Source organism: Morone saxatilis, unplaced genomic scaffold, assembly GCF_004916995.1.
Source record: "Morone saxatilis isolate NCDOM2014 unplaced genomic scaffold, NCSU_SB_2.0 Contig12, whole genome shotgun sequence".
Lineage (NCBI taxonomy): Eukaryota > Metazoa > Chordata > Actinopteri > Moronidae > Morone > Morone saxatilis.
The window spans coordinates 19,415,216-19,431,102 of NW_023339674.1; the positions used below are offsets into that span (position 1 = coordinate 19,415,216).

A 15,887-nucleotide genomic window follows, 5' to 3' on the forward strand; every position below is an offset into this window, starting at 1 on the left:
CTCCTCCCACCGAGTTCACAAGTCATAAGGGTTTTAGGGTGACTAATTGGGTACTCCAGTTTTATGTTGAGTATAACAAAATGCACAAACAAAAACAGTGTTTTGGAGGCTTTAGTTTTACTGTGTTTTAGGGCCCAAACCGCAGATAGGTATAACTACAATTTTGCTTCATTTGCACACCAAGTGTGTAATTTGTATGTAACAATTACAGTAGCATTAGAATAGATAAAATATGTGACATATAACACATAATTTGTCCTCACAGTTATGTGATTTTATATGTGATTTAAACTTTCTCTGTCATATTTGGCACATTTTAGGTTGTATTTCTTTAGTTTAAAGAATGGTAATTTGTTTATAGGCAATTTTTCCAAAATTTACTCCAAGTCGGAAAGCTTTGTGTCTCTACACGCAGAGCAAAACCAGGTGTTCCTTCTATGTACTGAGGGATGTTAATGAACATCCCATTCTGCCTATTAGATTTTGAAAAGTTTGGCCTGATCACCATGAATGCTACATGAAAGGTCAAGGGGTCGCAACAATGATTAGAAATAATTTCATTAGTGGAAATTAGGCCACTTGCTGTTGAGCCATCTTGCTCTAGATGGAAGTGTTTCATGAATGAATTAACCATCACCATCTAGGTTTGTTAGAGGCACAAATATCTGCAAAATGTGTCTGTAGGAGCCGGGAAGGTCTGATCATGTGACGCAGTTCTGTAGATAAGGTTACTCCTCTCTAGCTCAGCTAGAGACTATCAGATGTCAGTTCCTACCAGTAATGGTTAATCCCTGCCACAGAAAAGAAGCACAACAGAAGAGGACTCTCAAATCCAGCTTTCTCTGTTGAAAAAAATAAATCCCACTCTGACAGTCTTGGCTGTGGCTCTTCCACTCAGACCAGAATCTGCCAATTTGACATCTACTGGTCTGGATTGTGTGTCCACTAAGACAATGAAGTGGAATACAGTGAAGTACAAATGAACAACATATTAATAACGACTAATAATGACTTTGTTAGTAATAATAGTTGTGACCAATTAATATATAGTATAGCCTCTCCTGTTGTTTATTTTCACATAGGTATTGTTTGGTTTGATGCATCTGCTTTTTCCATGTAATACCGCAGCTTGGTTCCTGTGTATATACTCTGCTCTGGGTCAAATATAAAAACAAATTCATAAAACATTGTGCAATATGCTGAAGTATGCTGATGCAGAATTGGATGTTGCTCAATCCACAGGAGGACAAGGGCGTCGAAGTTTGGAGAACAAAGGGTGTAATGCCCCGTCGTGTTCTCTGCTCTGCATCGTGATTGGTCGGCATTTTCAAAGAAGGCATGTGATTGGTCAGTCTATGTGTCAGTCAGTATGAAAACGCTTTCAATTGGTCGAAAACGACGTTCCAAAACTCACGTGCTCGTTCTGTTCCTTGAAGGAGGTGCCTCGTAGCTGCCGGTGGGAAGGGTTGTTGTTGTTGTTCGTGGGAAAGAACTTAAAAAGTACAAAAACTAGTCTTCAAAAATGGGAACCCGAGACGACGAATACGACTACTTGTTCAAAGGTACTTTCCTCTTGAAACGTGGCTGACTGACAGCGTGTTTGAGCTCTTTGTAAAAGTTTGTGACGAACTGAGGAAGTCCACTAAGCCAGCGTTAATGCTAAAGTTAGCTCCAGTTAGCTCAAACGTTACTGGTAGCGAAGTGGCAATCGGTAACATGATAGCTGTTGACCGTCGAGCAAACCCTGTAATCACTATGACCGGTTCAATTAGCAGGCTGTAATGCTGCCACACTTCGTCTCTAGAAGTGTAACTTGGATCTGAAACTCGCCGACCAATCAGAGACTCCAGTGAGGACGCTGAGCTAACGCTGGAGAATAAGTAGCTAAATAAGTAAGCTAGCTTGCTAACATGGTAGCTACCTTGGCCTCGTTATAAACAATCACCTTAGACGACCTTAAGTTTACTTAAAATAAAACGTCTGTCTTTGGGCGACAGATGGCAGCTATTGAATAGTTCGTAGTTTTAATTCTGCATCACTTTGCGAGACATGTAAAGCTACGAAAGCTAAAGCTACTTAGCTTACTTGTTGACATCGTCAGAAACAACGAGCAGAACTGCTGCTGGACATATTTCACTGTGCTGCTCCTCTTGAGCACATAACCACTGTCCTCTGAGTTACTTAACCTCTTATGCAGCGAGACACAATTTTAAACATAAGAATAAAGTAACATACCGATAGACATGTTGTGCGTTTCACCTTCAATCAATATTTTGTTGCAGCGCAGATCGATAGATCGATAGATGGATAGATAGATAGATAGATAGATAGATGGGTTAGTCTGAACTAAAAGGGACCTTACTGTAACTTCTGTAAAGTACTAGTCAAATGTGTACTGTACATTAGTGTAAGTGTGCTCTGCGAGGTGCTGGATTGAGTGTGTATATAAAATAGAATAAACTGTATTTGCTTTAATGGACTGAAGCTTTAAAAGATTGCACTGACTGACTGTGCAGTGTAAGGTGGATTGGAAGAAGGCATGCTAAGCTCCAAACATGAGTTCACACCACTTATCTTTTACAGTTTGTCAGACTGACGCTGCAGGTTATTTATTTTATTTACATATTTTGTGTGTGTGTGTGATTTGGTTGCAGTCGTGCTGATCGGAGACTCTGGAGTGGGGAAGAGTAACCTGCTCTCCCGTTTCACAAGAAATGAGTTCAACCTGGAGAGCAAGAGCACCATTGGGGTGGAGTTCGCCACCCGCAGCATCCAGGTGGACGGCAAGACGATAAAGGCCCAGATTTGGGACACAGCCGGACAGGAACGCTACAGAGCTATCACCTCAGCGTGAGTGTTTTCAACAAACTAGTGATGCAAATACGAGCCTGAAATACAGACGGTGCAGTTATTGTATTCATCTGGTGTATGCCGTCGCCAGGTACTACCGGGGTGCCGTTGGGGCTCTCCTAGTTTACGACATCGCCAAGCACCTCACATATGAGAACGTTGAGCGCTGGCTGAAGGAGCTGAGGGACCACGCCGACAACAACATCGTCATCATGCTGGTTGGGAACAAGAGCGACCTCCGCCACCTCAGGGCGGTCCCCACTGATGAGGCTCGAGCATATGATGGGGGTTTAGTGTTGCCGTCGGGGAAACAGCACTCCATTTAAAGTAGTCTTGTAATCAAAGTAGAATTCTGTTTGTTTGTTTGTTTGTTTTGTAGCCATAATATTAAAACCACTTATTTAAAGAATTATCCAAACTGTCTCCTTGTTAACATACATTAAAACTGCATTAATGTGTAAATCATCCTTTTTCTCATCTTCAGAAAAGAACACTCTTTCATTTATTGAGACCTCCGCCTTGGACTCCACTAATGTAGAAGAAGCCTTTAAGAACATTCTCACAGGTAGAAACTCTTAAATATAATGTTCAGCTTTCTATAAATCTCCCAGGTAATGTAACATAAGATTTACTTACTGCTGTTTTCTCTTACAGAAATCTACCGTATCGTATCTCAGAAGCAAATTTCGGATAGATCTGGGAATGATGAGTCTCCAGGCAACAACGTAGTGGACATAAGTCTCCCCCCAACCACGGACGGGCAGAGGGGCAACAAACTCCCTTGCTGCCAAAGCCTGTGACTTCCTGTTTGACTTTGTGTCAGTCTTTCCTCTCCTCACCTCTGGTTTACTTCAACTGTCATGCTGCTGCCATCATGATACCCTCATGGGCTCAGACGTCTCTGACACCAAGACACTTGTATTTGACATTCCTTTTTGCTGGTTTCTTCTTTGTTTTTTCTTTTCTTGGTTCATTTGTCTTCCTCTGATTTCAGTCTGTGTATAAAAAAAAAAAACAAAAAAAAACTATACAGCCTCATAATAACCTGGAGAGGTAGCAAGTGTTTTGCTATTATGAAGTTGAACTTAAAACTGTAGTAAATTACAATTTCTTTTTAATTAACTAGCCTTTATGGTCCCATTGACCCGCTCCCGTTGAAGGAATGGTGAGGGATCAGTCAGCCTGTTTATCAGAGCAAGTGGTTTCTACTTGCCTCTTTTCTCAGCTTGCAATGATACAGACTTGCTACAGTGGAATCCCAATTTCACGTCCGGTTGACCTGATTCTGTCTGTCATGCATTTCGATTGTAGAGGAGGAGATGAGACGAAGGTACCACCAGAGTATTGATGTGTACTCTGTCTGGAATTTCTATTTGCCTCTTAATTGTAATTTTCCTCTTTGAGTCCTGTGTCCACTGTGGCATGAAATTAGCATGAGCCAGGGACCAGACTGGCTGTGACTGTCTGAGTTAATATGGGCAAGTGTGAATCAAACTTAAGTGTTTTTATTTGTGAGTGTGTGTGTGTGAGAGTGTGTTAATCTTAGTGGCTTAGTGCACAAAGATACCAAAGGAGACGGATGCAATCGTCAGTTTTAGGTTTTCTCATTTAAGCATGTTCAAGGCTGCTAAGATTGCATTTCATTGCTGTATTTGGCAAACCAATTCAAGCTATTTGCAAATAATGTGTAATGCTATTTAGCAAAAGTAATGTTATAAATTGTGCTGTGTGATTTTATTATTTGTGGAATAATGCTATCAGCCTGCATCAAGCCTTGTGTTTCTCTTTTTGAGTTGGCTCAGTCGGCTGTCTCAAAATTAAAATTTTGCACTTACGTCCAGTAATTTCAGTGGAACAAATCCACTTATTTTAAAAATACATTTAACATCTTTGAAACATTTTCCTGTTGGTTGTAAAGGAAACAGTGTTGAAAAGACCAAATGCATCGTATGCGGTGCTTTCTTGTCTTGAACATTTTCCTCTAATGTGCTCAATCAGCCTTTGCTGTCTGAGTGAGTTATCTGTTAAAGGGAAATGGATAAAGACGTGTATAATATGTCTCTTCAACACTTTCAGTCAGCCACATTAACGTTTGCCAGTTGGAAAAGTAGAACTGAAAATTAGAAATGCAAATTGTTTATATGGTTGGCTGAAATGCCCCCATTTCACCCGTCTGGCACAGATGCTTTCACGTGTGATCGATTCACGTTCGTTATGTCTCTTGTGATATTTAACATTTCTTCAAAAAATATATGTAACGGCAGCAAATGTAAACATGTTTTGCTACTTTCGCATTACACAGAAAATACTGAAGCATAAATAAACCTAATTCACATATAGCCAACAGACCTATTTTTGGATGCATTACTCTCTGTGTACTCTTAACTTAATGTTGTGTTTGCTCTCTGTTGTGTAGCAACTTGGCTGTCAATGGTTGGGTGGAAATGTTTGTGCGAAGTGCGTACAGGCTCCAGAGGTCCATTTGACAGGCTGCCGTTCAGGATCTACACATAAACGCTAGGCACTCCTCATATAGTCATACAGTTTTACAGCATCTAGTGATGTCTTCTGCTCTTAGGGCAGGCCCCCTTAAAGTATCTGATACTTTGTTTTAGAAACCTTCATCCCTATTGAAACTAATGTGAATGCATTTTAACACCACTCAGTGTTTAAAAAACAAACAAACAGCAGTTTATTGTGTGAAACATTGTTAAAAAGCTAAATGTGCATTGTTGTGCTCTTTTTAATGAGGGTAAATGAAGTAGCTCCGCCTATACAACCATCATTAACCACTGTTAAACCTAATATTCATTATGCAGTTATAAGACCTGCCATTTCTAGAACTGTAAAGTAAAAAATCTGTGGACATTTTATGACCAATATGTGCTGTAAAACACAGACTTTGGAATTAAAATGAATGAGTTTTCCATGTTAATGCTTTATAGAGATGGTTTAGTGTGTTTAAATCTCCTGGCCGTGTTGCGCATGTGACGCTGTCTGTGAACGCCCCTCCCTTTGGCAGGCTGCTGCTGTTGTTCCCACTCACAGTTTAAGTCGCCCGGGTTGTTTTGCACTCGTCTGCCCTGTCTGCCCTGCGTTCACAGTGGAGGCAGACAGCTGATGATGAGCCTCTGGGGTATATTTAAAGCCCTGGGAAAGCGGAAGCCTGGCCTGCTGTGTGTTATCAGCTGAGAGCTAGCACGGCACTCATAGCATATCTGCGGCTAACCAGCTAACGTTAGCCAATGCTGTGAATTCACACATCGCTTCGGCTAAAAATGAAAAGAGAAGAAAACAGGAGGTTATTGGGGCGGTAATGCCCGCTGCTGTGACACATCTGGCACATCTGTGAGAAGAAGACACGGGGTAAGTAACGCTGTGGCTTTACTTTGTTTAATTAGCAGCGTACTGTAGCTACTGACAGCTAGCTACCGACAGCTGTAACGGACTCGAACTGACGACATGAAGCAACGTTACAGTCACTGATTAATCATTACAAATGTTAAACAACAGTTCGTACTAATGTAATATCAGATCACCTAAACAAAGCTGAGTTATACACACAGCTAATGTACGCAGCCACACAATCCTCTGGCAGCAGGAAAGTGACAAAGTACAATCTGTGATCATACAATAGTCTGGATCACAGCTGGATGATCACAGCTGGATGCTGCTGATCACAGCTGGTGAAAATAAAACTCTCTTCCACTTCTAGTTTGTTGGCAGACTGTAAAATGTCCATGGCGTAATGTGTGTGTGCCGTTTCAGTCACATTCACTTGAAGAGTTTGGTTTAAAAATGACAGAATTTGTCTCCTCAGTGATGCTATGTGGAAATACAGCAGTCTGTTTTGTTGCTGTGTTTACGTACAGCACATCACTAGTGTTTAAAGACGGTAACTTAACAGATCTGGTTGTTGTCTTACTTTTGGGGCTCCCCTTTTGTTTATCTGGGTCAGGGATTAATCGTGCCCCCGTGCTGTATCAGTATTCATAAATAATAACACCACGTTTGCCATTGATCTGAATGGATTAAGAGGTCATCTAGTCAGGGACCTGAATCATGAAGTTCACACAAGAGACACAATAAAGAAAATCCCATAAATGAACAGGAGCATTTCTGCACCATGTTTCATTTAAAACCTCCTGATTTACAAAAACAACACAACAATAACACTGTTGAGTACATAGGATTAACAGTGATGTGCACAGCTGCAGTAACACAGCCGGGGCTGTTTACCCTGGTGTGAATAATCACTGTCTTGTGTCATATACAATATTTGTTTATGTGTTAAAGTTACCCTCTTAAATAGTAGCTGTGCTGCCATCATTAAAGTGGTGAGAGCACAGTAGCTCAACATTTCTTTAAAAGGAGAGACTTAAATACCTAAACACACACCAGTCATATGTTTTGGTGTACTCTTACTGTAGCTATTGTTTTTGTGTCGTTGGTGTGTTACTGTATAGAATAATTTCCAAATAGCAAGGCAAATGTACAACAGGCTGTAGCAGATTCGTCCCTCTGCCTCTTATCTTTAGTGAGGGGTTATCAGAGGGGAGACAGACTGTTTATCGGTTGGCTGCACATCACACTCAATGTCGAGTACGCTTGCTTTTATACTGGATTAGTTGCTGCTTTGGGCAATTTGGCCCAACTCCAAACTGACAGCTTCATTGTAAATGACAAAATGTCTTTGTAGATAACCTTAGTTATTCTCACATGGCAGGAAATGAATGGCACATTAAGCACACATTGAGATGAGCACTGTCAGAACATAAAGCTCAGTGTACTGTATTGACTATTTCACAATACTGTTAATAATATAGGGACAACTATTGATGCTTTCATACAATTATTTTATAATAATATATGGCTACATATATGAGCTGCAGCTTTAAGGACCAGGGAGACCTTTAAGTTAACATTGTGATCACCCAAATGACAATGTCTGGTCTCATTTAACAATTTTGATATATCGATATTCTGTATCTCTTTACTTTTATTATGTTTAATTTTTGAGGCAGCGTGCTTCAGCTTCTGCATGATATTATAATGTATTGTAATTTTATACTACTGTAATATTATATAGTTTATTGTTCAGTGGTGGAGATTTTTGTTTAACATTTTTAAGTAAAATATTTGTTAAAAGTATTTACAATTGTACTTACAGTAAGTCAAAGTACAGTAGTATTAGTATAAAAATGTACTTAAAAAGTACTCATTATGGAGCCAATGTATGAATAATATATCACTGAGAATAATTAAGATGGAAATTAATTTAGTGGAGTAAAAAGTGAAATACATGTTTCTGAAGTACAGAATATAAAGTAGCATAAAATGGAAACATTCAAGTAAGTTCCAGTACCGTAAAATTTTCTTTCTTTCTCTTTTTTATTTCGAACATGTGCGAGTAACACAACAAAGTAAACTGACAAACAAACAAATCCAATACATTACAAAAGTAATAAAGTGAACCCACATGTCCGAAAAGGAGTAGGATGAAGCATATTGCCTTATTTAAACCCTTTCCCTCTACTCAATTAACAATTCTTTCTCCCCAACACACATATTTACACAAAAGAAAAACTACAAAATAAATAGATTAAATAAACAAATACATAAATCATTTATGAAAACACCCGATTGTTAAAGCCCTTCTTCCTCCCTGTACCTCGTGAAAACCGTGTGTACCGCTTTTTAAACTGGATCATGCTTTGACATTGCTTGAGCTCCAGTCTGTTCCTCACTCCACAAACTGAAAGACAAAAACATGTTGATGTTGTACGTGCCCGCTGATGTTTTAAGTTGAACTCACCCCTCAGTTTTGAGTAAAAGTATTTAACCTGCTTCCCCTCACTGATGCTGTTTTTATGAAAAAGCCATTAACTCTCAATCTGTCTCTTTCTCTGTTTGTAGACTTTACATTTGACCAACCTGTGGACAGCAGAGTTTGTGCTTCCTGCTCTCCTAATCAACCTTTGACTCTGTCGCTTTACGCCCTCGCCTCCACCTCTACGGCCAGGGTCTGGCCACTGTAACCATGACAACGGGGGGCTGTTGCCACCTGCCTGGCTCTCTGTGTGACTGTGCGAGCAGCACTGGCCTGTGGAAGAGTGTGGAGGAAGCAGGTGGTGACGGGTGTCCAGCACTCTACGTCACCCAGGTCACAGCCATAGATGGACGATTGCTCTCCTCTGTGCTCAAACCCATGAGCGCACAAAGGTAAGACTTTCTCACGCTCGTGCTGTCACAGACGCAGTCCTGTGGGGAACATTAACATTGAGTGTATCTGATGTGCTGCAAGTTCCTTCTGGATTTTGGTACCATTACAGCGTTGGGTTGGGAAGCTTTTTTTAATGTACGTGTTATTTTCAGCGATGGTCCCATCTGCCGTATTTGCCATGAAGGAGGCAACAGCGAGGGGCTCCTGTCTCCATGTGACTGCACAGGCACTCTGGGCACAGTGCACAAAAGCTGCTTGGAGAAGTGGCTGTCGTCTTCCAACACCAGCTACTGCGAGCTCTGCCACACAGAGTTCAGCATCGAGCGCCGACCGAGGCCTCTCACAGAGGTAACAAAGGTCAATGCCCTTTGCCTTGTCTGCATCAATCTTTCTGCTTCTCTGGTTTTTATTCTACGTGGTTGGGCTGTGGTTTGTGAATGATTGTGAATATCTAAGTGTGTGAAGGAGAAGTAGCTTTTTTACATCTCATCTTTCTGCTTGCTTGCTTGTTATTGTAGTGTCTCTTTTCTGTGTTTGATTGACTTAAGATCTCTCTTCCACCCGTCCATCTACCTCTCCCCTGTCTCTCTTTCACTTGTACATATCTCCCTCTTCTCTATTTTTCTGTCTCGTACTTCTTATTCCACAGTGGCTGCGGGACCCTGGCCCTCGCAATGAGAAGAGGACGCTGTTCTGCGACATGGTGTGCTTCCTGTTTATCACACCCCTAGCGGCCATTTCAGGCTGGCTGTGCTTGAGGGGTGCTCAGGACCATCTTCAGCTGGGGAGCTGGCTGCAGGCTGTAGGCCTCATAGCCCTCACCATCGCCCTCTTCACCATCTATGTCCTGTGGACCCTGGTAAAACACAATTCACATACAGATTAGACTGTAGAACTATTGTAATACACACCATAAGTTTTAAGATTGTCTGCCAATTTGCCAGAAACTTGATTTTATTAGTGGACTTAAACAGTTAAAGGTTTGTGTGTATAATTGACCTCCTATATCTCCGTCTTCTCCTACCTGGTTGTCTGTGCAGGTATCTTTCCGCTACCACTGTCAGCTGTACTCTGAGTGGAGAAGAACAAATCAGAAAGTACGTCTGCTCATTCCTGAAGCCAAGGAGTCTAACTCTTCCCAGCATTCCTTGCTCTCTAACAAACTGATGAAGAAGTCTGCCAATGAGAGTATAGTATGAGACCAAACGGAGATGGTCGGTGAAAATGGTGTCTTTTATGTGCGGGGGCTAATTGTCGGCGCGTCAAAGCCCACCAGCTGGCATTTAAAAAACACTTGTGGGCTTTTTTTGGTTGCTTTAAAAAAAAAAAAAAAATGTTTTCTTTGTCTCATCAGTACTTAATTCACATCACTTCAAAAAAAGTCCTCCTGTGGGTGCAGAAAAGAGCACATTTAAATGGAGTCTATCCGTCCTCACGCTGGGTGTTGACCAAGCTTATGCAAAGGCACTAAAGAATGGAACAGCGCACGGAGATGTGTAGAGATATTTACAGAGACATGGGAACAGCTATCATCGTGGATGCAGTGAAATTATTAGATAACAGCGACATCAGAATAAGAAATGACCAAACTAACCTGTTTATTGGACTGTGCAATGTTCTGATGAATGTTCTGCTTAGTTTCAACAATCCATCGATGGTCCACAGATGACAGTCGAGTGTAGGAGGTCCGTTCATTGTTGTGCATGATGAAAGGGTGTAAACTACTAGATACATGTCGTATCTGGGCTCTTGGCTACATTGACCTCTGCACAACATTGCCCACTGAGGAGCTCTTTGGAGCAGTTATTGTGTGGCCTCCTGTTAATCTGTAAACAATTTATTTACATTTCTCAGTGCAGATGCCAGTATGCCGTCTGGGATGCAACTTTCATTTGAGCACAAACCTATTGGACTTTTCTCAAGGGTTTTTTTCTGCATCTGTTTTAACATTTCATCCAAGAATGGATGGCAGCATAGCATTCGTAAAGCCAGAGATTGTGCAATAAAACACTGTGGACATAAAGGTCTTCACAGTACATGAAGAGACCTCTACCAACATGCACAGTTATGCACGCAAGCACTGTTAATCATTTTTAGGAATTTTTACTTTTTTTGTGTGTGTAAGTGTATTGTCAAAATTATTTCGTGGTTTAAAAAAACTGAACCGATTGACTATTCCTACTGAAGTAGGGTTTGACAGTGTCCTCACAGAGGTTCTTGTAGTAGCAGCACTTAGAAAGTAGGTCTTGTACAGATCGATAGAAAACTCCCATCAAAATGGGTTTTAGAGGAACATTGCAAGTATTGTTGGGTGGCTGACGCTGTACTACAGCCTCCTTCTAATTGCCTGTTAAAGTACTTAATTATAGGTATTTTGCATTTTGTTTGTTTTTTAAGGAATACACACTGCTGCGTGTGTGTAGTTCCCAGAGTCACACCAATGATCAGGGATACTTCCTGCAAGCATTTATCATTCAAGTCATGGCCAAACATTGGTTTCTGTGATCAGATTTAAAAAAAAAACTCTCAGTGCTGGTGTTTATTGCTTCTGTCAGTCTAACATAAACCTTACCCGCCAACAGTGACTTTGGTGGCGGGTACATTATGCAAGCACCACTAGGGCTTAATCTGACTTTAGCTTTGTTTTGTCTTTTCTTTCAAGGGAGCCACTAGAGATCACACGCTCACACGCTTTTTCTAAGTCCATTTGATGGATGTCAATTTTTTTTTGGGCTGCAAATTTGGCCTCATTATGTTGTGATGTTACTGACCACACTCATTTGGGACTGGCTGTGTTGGTTGTTTGGAAGGGTAGAGAGAATTTACTCGTCACTCTTGTATATAGTTTGGTGCAGTTTACACTTACAGTCACTTATAGTGGCTGTTAATCAACCAGTCAGAAAACACAAACCAGCGTCGGCCTGGTTTCCAGATTTCCAGCTCATAACATGGTCCTGTTTTGAACATTATTATTATTACTATTATTATTATTATTATAACCTCATTCCACTCAATTTAGGTTATGGGTAGACGGTTAATTGCCACTTGAACTCACTGTGGCCCGTTCACAGGGAGATAAGCCAGAAGCCAACAACACATTTACATTTTACACAGTATTGAGAACAACTTTATTGTAACGTAATGTAATCCAGCCTATGTTAACCTTTGGTTCAGTATTATTGTGCAGATTTTACAGGTTTTAAGTGTTTCATTTATAACACTTTTTTTTATATAATTCTGAGGGGTGATGAAAATAATACATTAGCTGTACTACACAGGTAGCAGTGAAAGCATTGAGGCACCATTAAAACTAGTCTAAAGCTAGACTGGTTGATTGATTATTAATCATTTTATGACTAAACTTTAGTTCCAAGATGATAATTATTATCTTTTGGATTGGTTCTGCTCTATTCAGTAGAAGGACATTGATATGTTTATTAATGAGTTGTCATTGTCATACTTTGATCATGAGTTGTCCTTCCTGTGTGCTTTTCTCTAACTTTCAGAGGCATTCAGGATTTACACATTGTAAAAGTCTAGTCTTAATGCACAGTTATGCATATGTTACTGAAAATGCATCTATATTTCCCTTATGATAAATCAGGCTAGACTGGTGTGCGGTGGTGTGGCGTAGTCCCAAAGAGTCAACCCAGACCATTTCAGTCAGCTTCTAGCTTCTGGCTCAGTAAGCATCAATATTGATTTATTTTTTCCTCCTCCTCCTTATTCCACAGAAACCTTTTAATCTGAAACGACATTACATTTACAGCAGCTCCTCTGGGTTGTTGTAAAGCGTCAGTCATAAGAACAGGGTGCATCTCAGTAGTGCTGTTTAGTGGGAAATTGACACCAGCTAAATGGCTGTAAGTGTGGAGCAGCCATTGTTTTGTTTATATTTGTATCTGTTTGACTGCTGACAGTGTGGCATTACCAGTGACCAGTGGCTGTAAGAGTTAATTCCTTGCCCTGGCCCTTTTATACACACTAACATTACACTTTGGTAGTGTTGCCCCACATACTGCCCCAGTTTAATCATTTGTTTGTGCTTTTAACTGATCTCAGAACAAAGGATTATATCCTGCAGTACTGCGATGCACCCGGGGGGCCTTATGAGTCATTTGATCATCCATGTGTTTACTGTTTGTCATGAAGGCTTTACTCCAAGTATTAGGATTTATTGGGGCACTGATTTGATGCAATGTAAAGAGCTGAGGCGCAGTTATTCAAGACTGCTTGCCTGTAAGAAATAACAATGATCTTATTTTACAGTAATGGGAGTCTGTACAAAGTATGCAACACTGCTCCTCCACCTGTCTGTTCATGTCAGAGTTATCAGAGCTCCTCATTTCTCCAAAGAGTTTTTAAGTGTTTGATTACACTTTAACCGCAATGTAATACTTAATTTATCATTGTTTTCTTTGTTGTTTCTACACAAAAAATGTTAATGTTACTTATGTTGTTTAACATTTTTGTAATCTTTTAATCCTATATGTATTTTTTGGGGGGGTGGGTATGTTGATATGTATCATTTGTAATTTATGTTGCAATTCTTCAGTATTCACATTTTTAAATACTACAGTGTTGTGTGGAAAAAAAAAAAAGAAATACCAAAATACTGGTACCTGCAATTAGCCAAGAATTGTTTGCAAAGCAAATAAAACATGAAGATAAATTGCGGGTGAACATTATGTCAGGTGATTTACTTTGTTGTTTAGATAGCTGTGTTAATGATAATCACTATTTTTGTCTGATATGGCTGTTTAGAGATCATCCTCTTAGTCCAGCGAGGATGAGATGTCATTACTGTCAGTCTGTTTTTGACCACAGCTGTATGTGCCCATTAATCCTGATGAAAAACAACTGCTGATGTCAAGTTTTGCTGCTGTGAATAGTCACAGAATCTCCTCATCCTCCATGCACTGCATTTGGAAAATATAAGCAGCTTAGCTAGAAAAACACTAGTTCACAATATTCCATATGCTCCCCGGGAAGGAAAAGAAAAACACTAAAAGTTGTTTTCAGTGGGTGTTGATTAGTGATTAAAATGAGTTTATCAGCCTACATTTGGCTATTTTATGCTCAGCTACAGAAGATGTAGCCATGATGATTAATATGTCAGAAGTCTAAACCCTTTTTTTTAGTGTCCTTTTTTGGCAATGTTGCGCAGACAGCTCATCTCAACTTGATAAAAGACTCAGATACAAACTTTAAAAATGTATCACAACTTGACAGCAGTGGAAGAAGTGCTGAGATTGTTTACTGAGGTAATGGTAACCATTCTGCAATATAAAAATAGTCCTTTACGAGTAAAGGTAGTGGATTCAAAAGGTGTGTTAGTAAAAGTGCACGAGAACTGTCAGCAAAATGCACCTTAAGTATCAAAAGTAAAAGTACTCATTATGCAAAATGGCTTCATTCTTTATCATATACATTATTAGTGTCATTACTGATGTGTTCACATGTAAGCAGTGTTTTAATGTCATGGTGGAGCTAAGTTACCCAGTACATCTACTATTGGGTAGCTCAATCTGAAACTCTAAAATATTTTATAAACTGGTCACGTTTTACATGTAAACTCTTGATCTGAAATGTAGTGAGGTCAAAACTAAGTACTCTTAGTATCTCAAAATTTTACTCAGGTACAGAACTTCAGTAAGAATATATAAACACATACAAAACATTCTTTTGTCAAGAATTTTATTGTAAATTTATACAGTTCTTAAATTTAAAGTAAAACAATGACAACTTGAGCCAAATATTCTTCAATAAATACATGAGGATATTTTTGGCATAACTTAACTGATGTAAGAAGAAAGAAGAACCACACTGTCAGACGCTTAATACTGCTTCACCAGGTTGGAGTAACTGCCTGTAGTTTATTTACACAGCACCATCTAGTGGTAACCATTGAAATGTATTTCACAACCTCCCTGTACACAAGTACAGAGTTTCGGTTCAGTTCAAACAACTTCACAGGCTTCATTAAGACAGCACGACTGCCTTGTTCCTGCATTGCAGGAACCTTCACACTGACCCCATGAACAGCTCGACTGACCCAGTGACATAAACGATTCTTGAAGTTTTCTTTCATGGCAGAAGAGAAGAGCACGGGTGAGTTCAAAAGTCCTATATAAAAACAATGAAAGGCAGAAAGAAAAATAAAGGACAGAGTGAGAAGGGAGTTGGCCGTGAGCAGAGCAACGGGAAGAAAAAAGTGCACAGGTGATGTGATGTAGAGGTGGACTTGGAGAGGTGGAGGATGAGTGTTATGGAGTTGAGCGTCACAGGCTCTGGCAGCACTGGAGTTTGTTGCCCTTCTGCCCGTCAGTGGTTGGGGGGACACTTATGTCCACTACATTGTTGCCCGGAGACTCATCGTGTGCCGATCTGTCAGCTATCTGCTTCTGCGACACGATGCGGTAGATTTCTACAGAGGGAAGTTTAAGAAAGAAAAACGCATTGACGCTCTATTCATTTAGACTCCTAATAAGTGGATTGATTGTTCGGTGTGTGTAGCTGTAGCACTGGTGTACCTAATGCTATATGCAACATTAAAATCTTCAGATCAGACACCACATTAGATACAGCACCGGGTCTGGCTCCTCTTACCTGTTAAAATATTCTTGAATGCTTCTTCTACATTTGTGGAGTCCAACGCTGATGTCTCAATAAATGAGAGAGTGTTCTTTTCTAATGCGGGGAGATGAGAAAAGATAAATTTTCAAACAAACATGTTTTACAGATTATAAGGCTGGCTGGCTTCCTTGATTACAACAGAATTTAGTGATTAACCTGCGAATGCTCGAGCCTCATC

At 40.1% G+C, this 15,887-nt stretch overlaps 3 protein-coding genes across 4 annotated transcripts in view; 2 read left to right on the plus strand and 1 right to left on the minus strand.

Moving 5' to 3' along the window:
• Positions 1 to 1,416: 1,416 nt before the first annotated feature.
• LOC118321807 (ras-related protein Rab-11B-like) lies at positions 1,417 to 4,617 on the plus strand. The gene is made up of 5 exons (XM_035653323.1): positions 1,417 to 1,562; positions 2,655 to 2,850; positions 2,942 to 3,132; positions 3,332 to 3,415; positions 3,505 to 4,617. Exons 1-5 carry the CDS (start codon positions 1,523 to 1,525, stop codon positions 3,648 to 3,650), a joined length of 657 nt encoding a protein of 218 aa, XP_035509216.1. The 5' UTR covers positions 1,417 to 1,522; the 3' UTR covers positions 3,651 to 4,617.
• A 1,220-nt stretch (positions 4,618 to 5,837) lies between these two features.
• march2 (membrane-associated ring finger (C3HC4) 2) lies at positions 5,838 to 13,756 on the plus strand. Of its 2 annotated transcripts, none has more exons than XM_035653321.1 (5): positions 5,838 to 6,216; positions 8,767 to 9,072; positions 9,226 to 9,430; positions 9,723 to 9,932; positions 10,114 to 13,756. In XM_035653321.1, the coding sequence occupies exons 2-5, from the start codon at positions 8,891 to 8,893 to the stop codon at positions 10,270 to 10,272; spliced, it is 756 nt and encodes a 251-aa protein (XP_035509214.1). In that variant the 5' UTR covers positions 5,838 to 6,216; positions 8,767 to 8,890; the 3' UTR covers positions 10,273 to 13,756. The 2 variants fall into 2 exon arrangements, with proteins under 2 accessions (XP_035509214.1, XP_035509215.1); XM_035653322.1 differs by having other exon boundaries at positions 5,843 to 6,216; positions 9,226 to 9,421.
• A 997-nt stretch (positions 13,757 to 14,753) lies between these two features.
• LOC118321810 (ras-related protein Rab-11B) overlaps positions 14,754 to 15,887 on the minus strand; it is a gene marked incomplete in the record, with an annotated part of 2,956 nt that continues 1,822 nt past the window's right edge. Inside the window, 2 exon segments of the mRNA XM_035653329.1 lie at positions 14,754 to 15,500; positions 15,683 to 15,763. Of these exon segments, the coding sequence (XP_035509222.1) occupies positions 15,355 to 15,500; positions 15,683 to 15,763 (227 nt within the window).

Excerpts from the sequence above, each read along its gene's own strand:
- LOC118321807 (XM_035653323.1), top strand. The coding sequence starts at position 1,523 with ATGGGAACCCGAGACGACGAATACGACTACTTGTTCAAAG. Across the intron at positions 1,563-2,654 it reads ATACGACTACTTGTTCAAAG|TCGTGCTGATCGGAGACTCT; the intron begins GTACTTTCCTCT and ends ATTTGGTTGCAG. Across the intron at positions 3,416-3,504 it reads CTTTAAGAACATTCTCACAG|AAATCTACCGTATCGTATCT; the intron begins GTAGAAACTCTT and ends TTTCTCTTACAG.
- march2 (XM_035653321.1), top strand. The coding sequence starts at position 8,891 with ATGACAACGGGGGGCTGTTGCCACCTGCCTGGCTCTCTGTGTGACTGT. Across the intron at positions 9,073-9,225 it reads AAACCCATGAGCGCACAAAG|CGATGGTCCCATCTGCCGTA; the intron begins GTAAGACTTTCT and ends TGTTATTTTCAG. Across the intron at positions 9,431-9,722 it reads CTCTCACAGAGGTAACAAAG|TGGCTGCGGGACCCTGGCCC; the intron begins GTCAATGCCCTT and ends CTTATTCCACAG.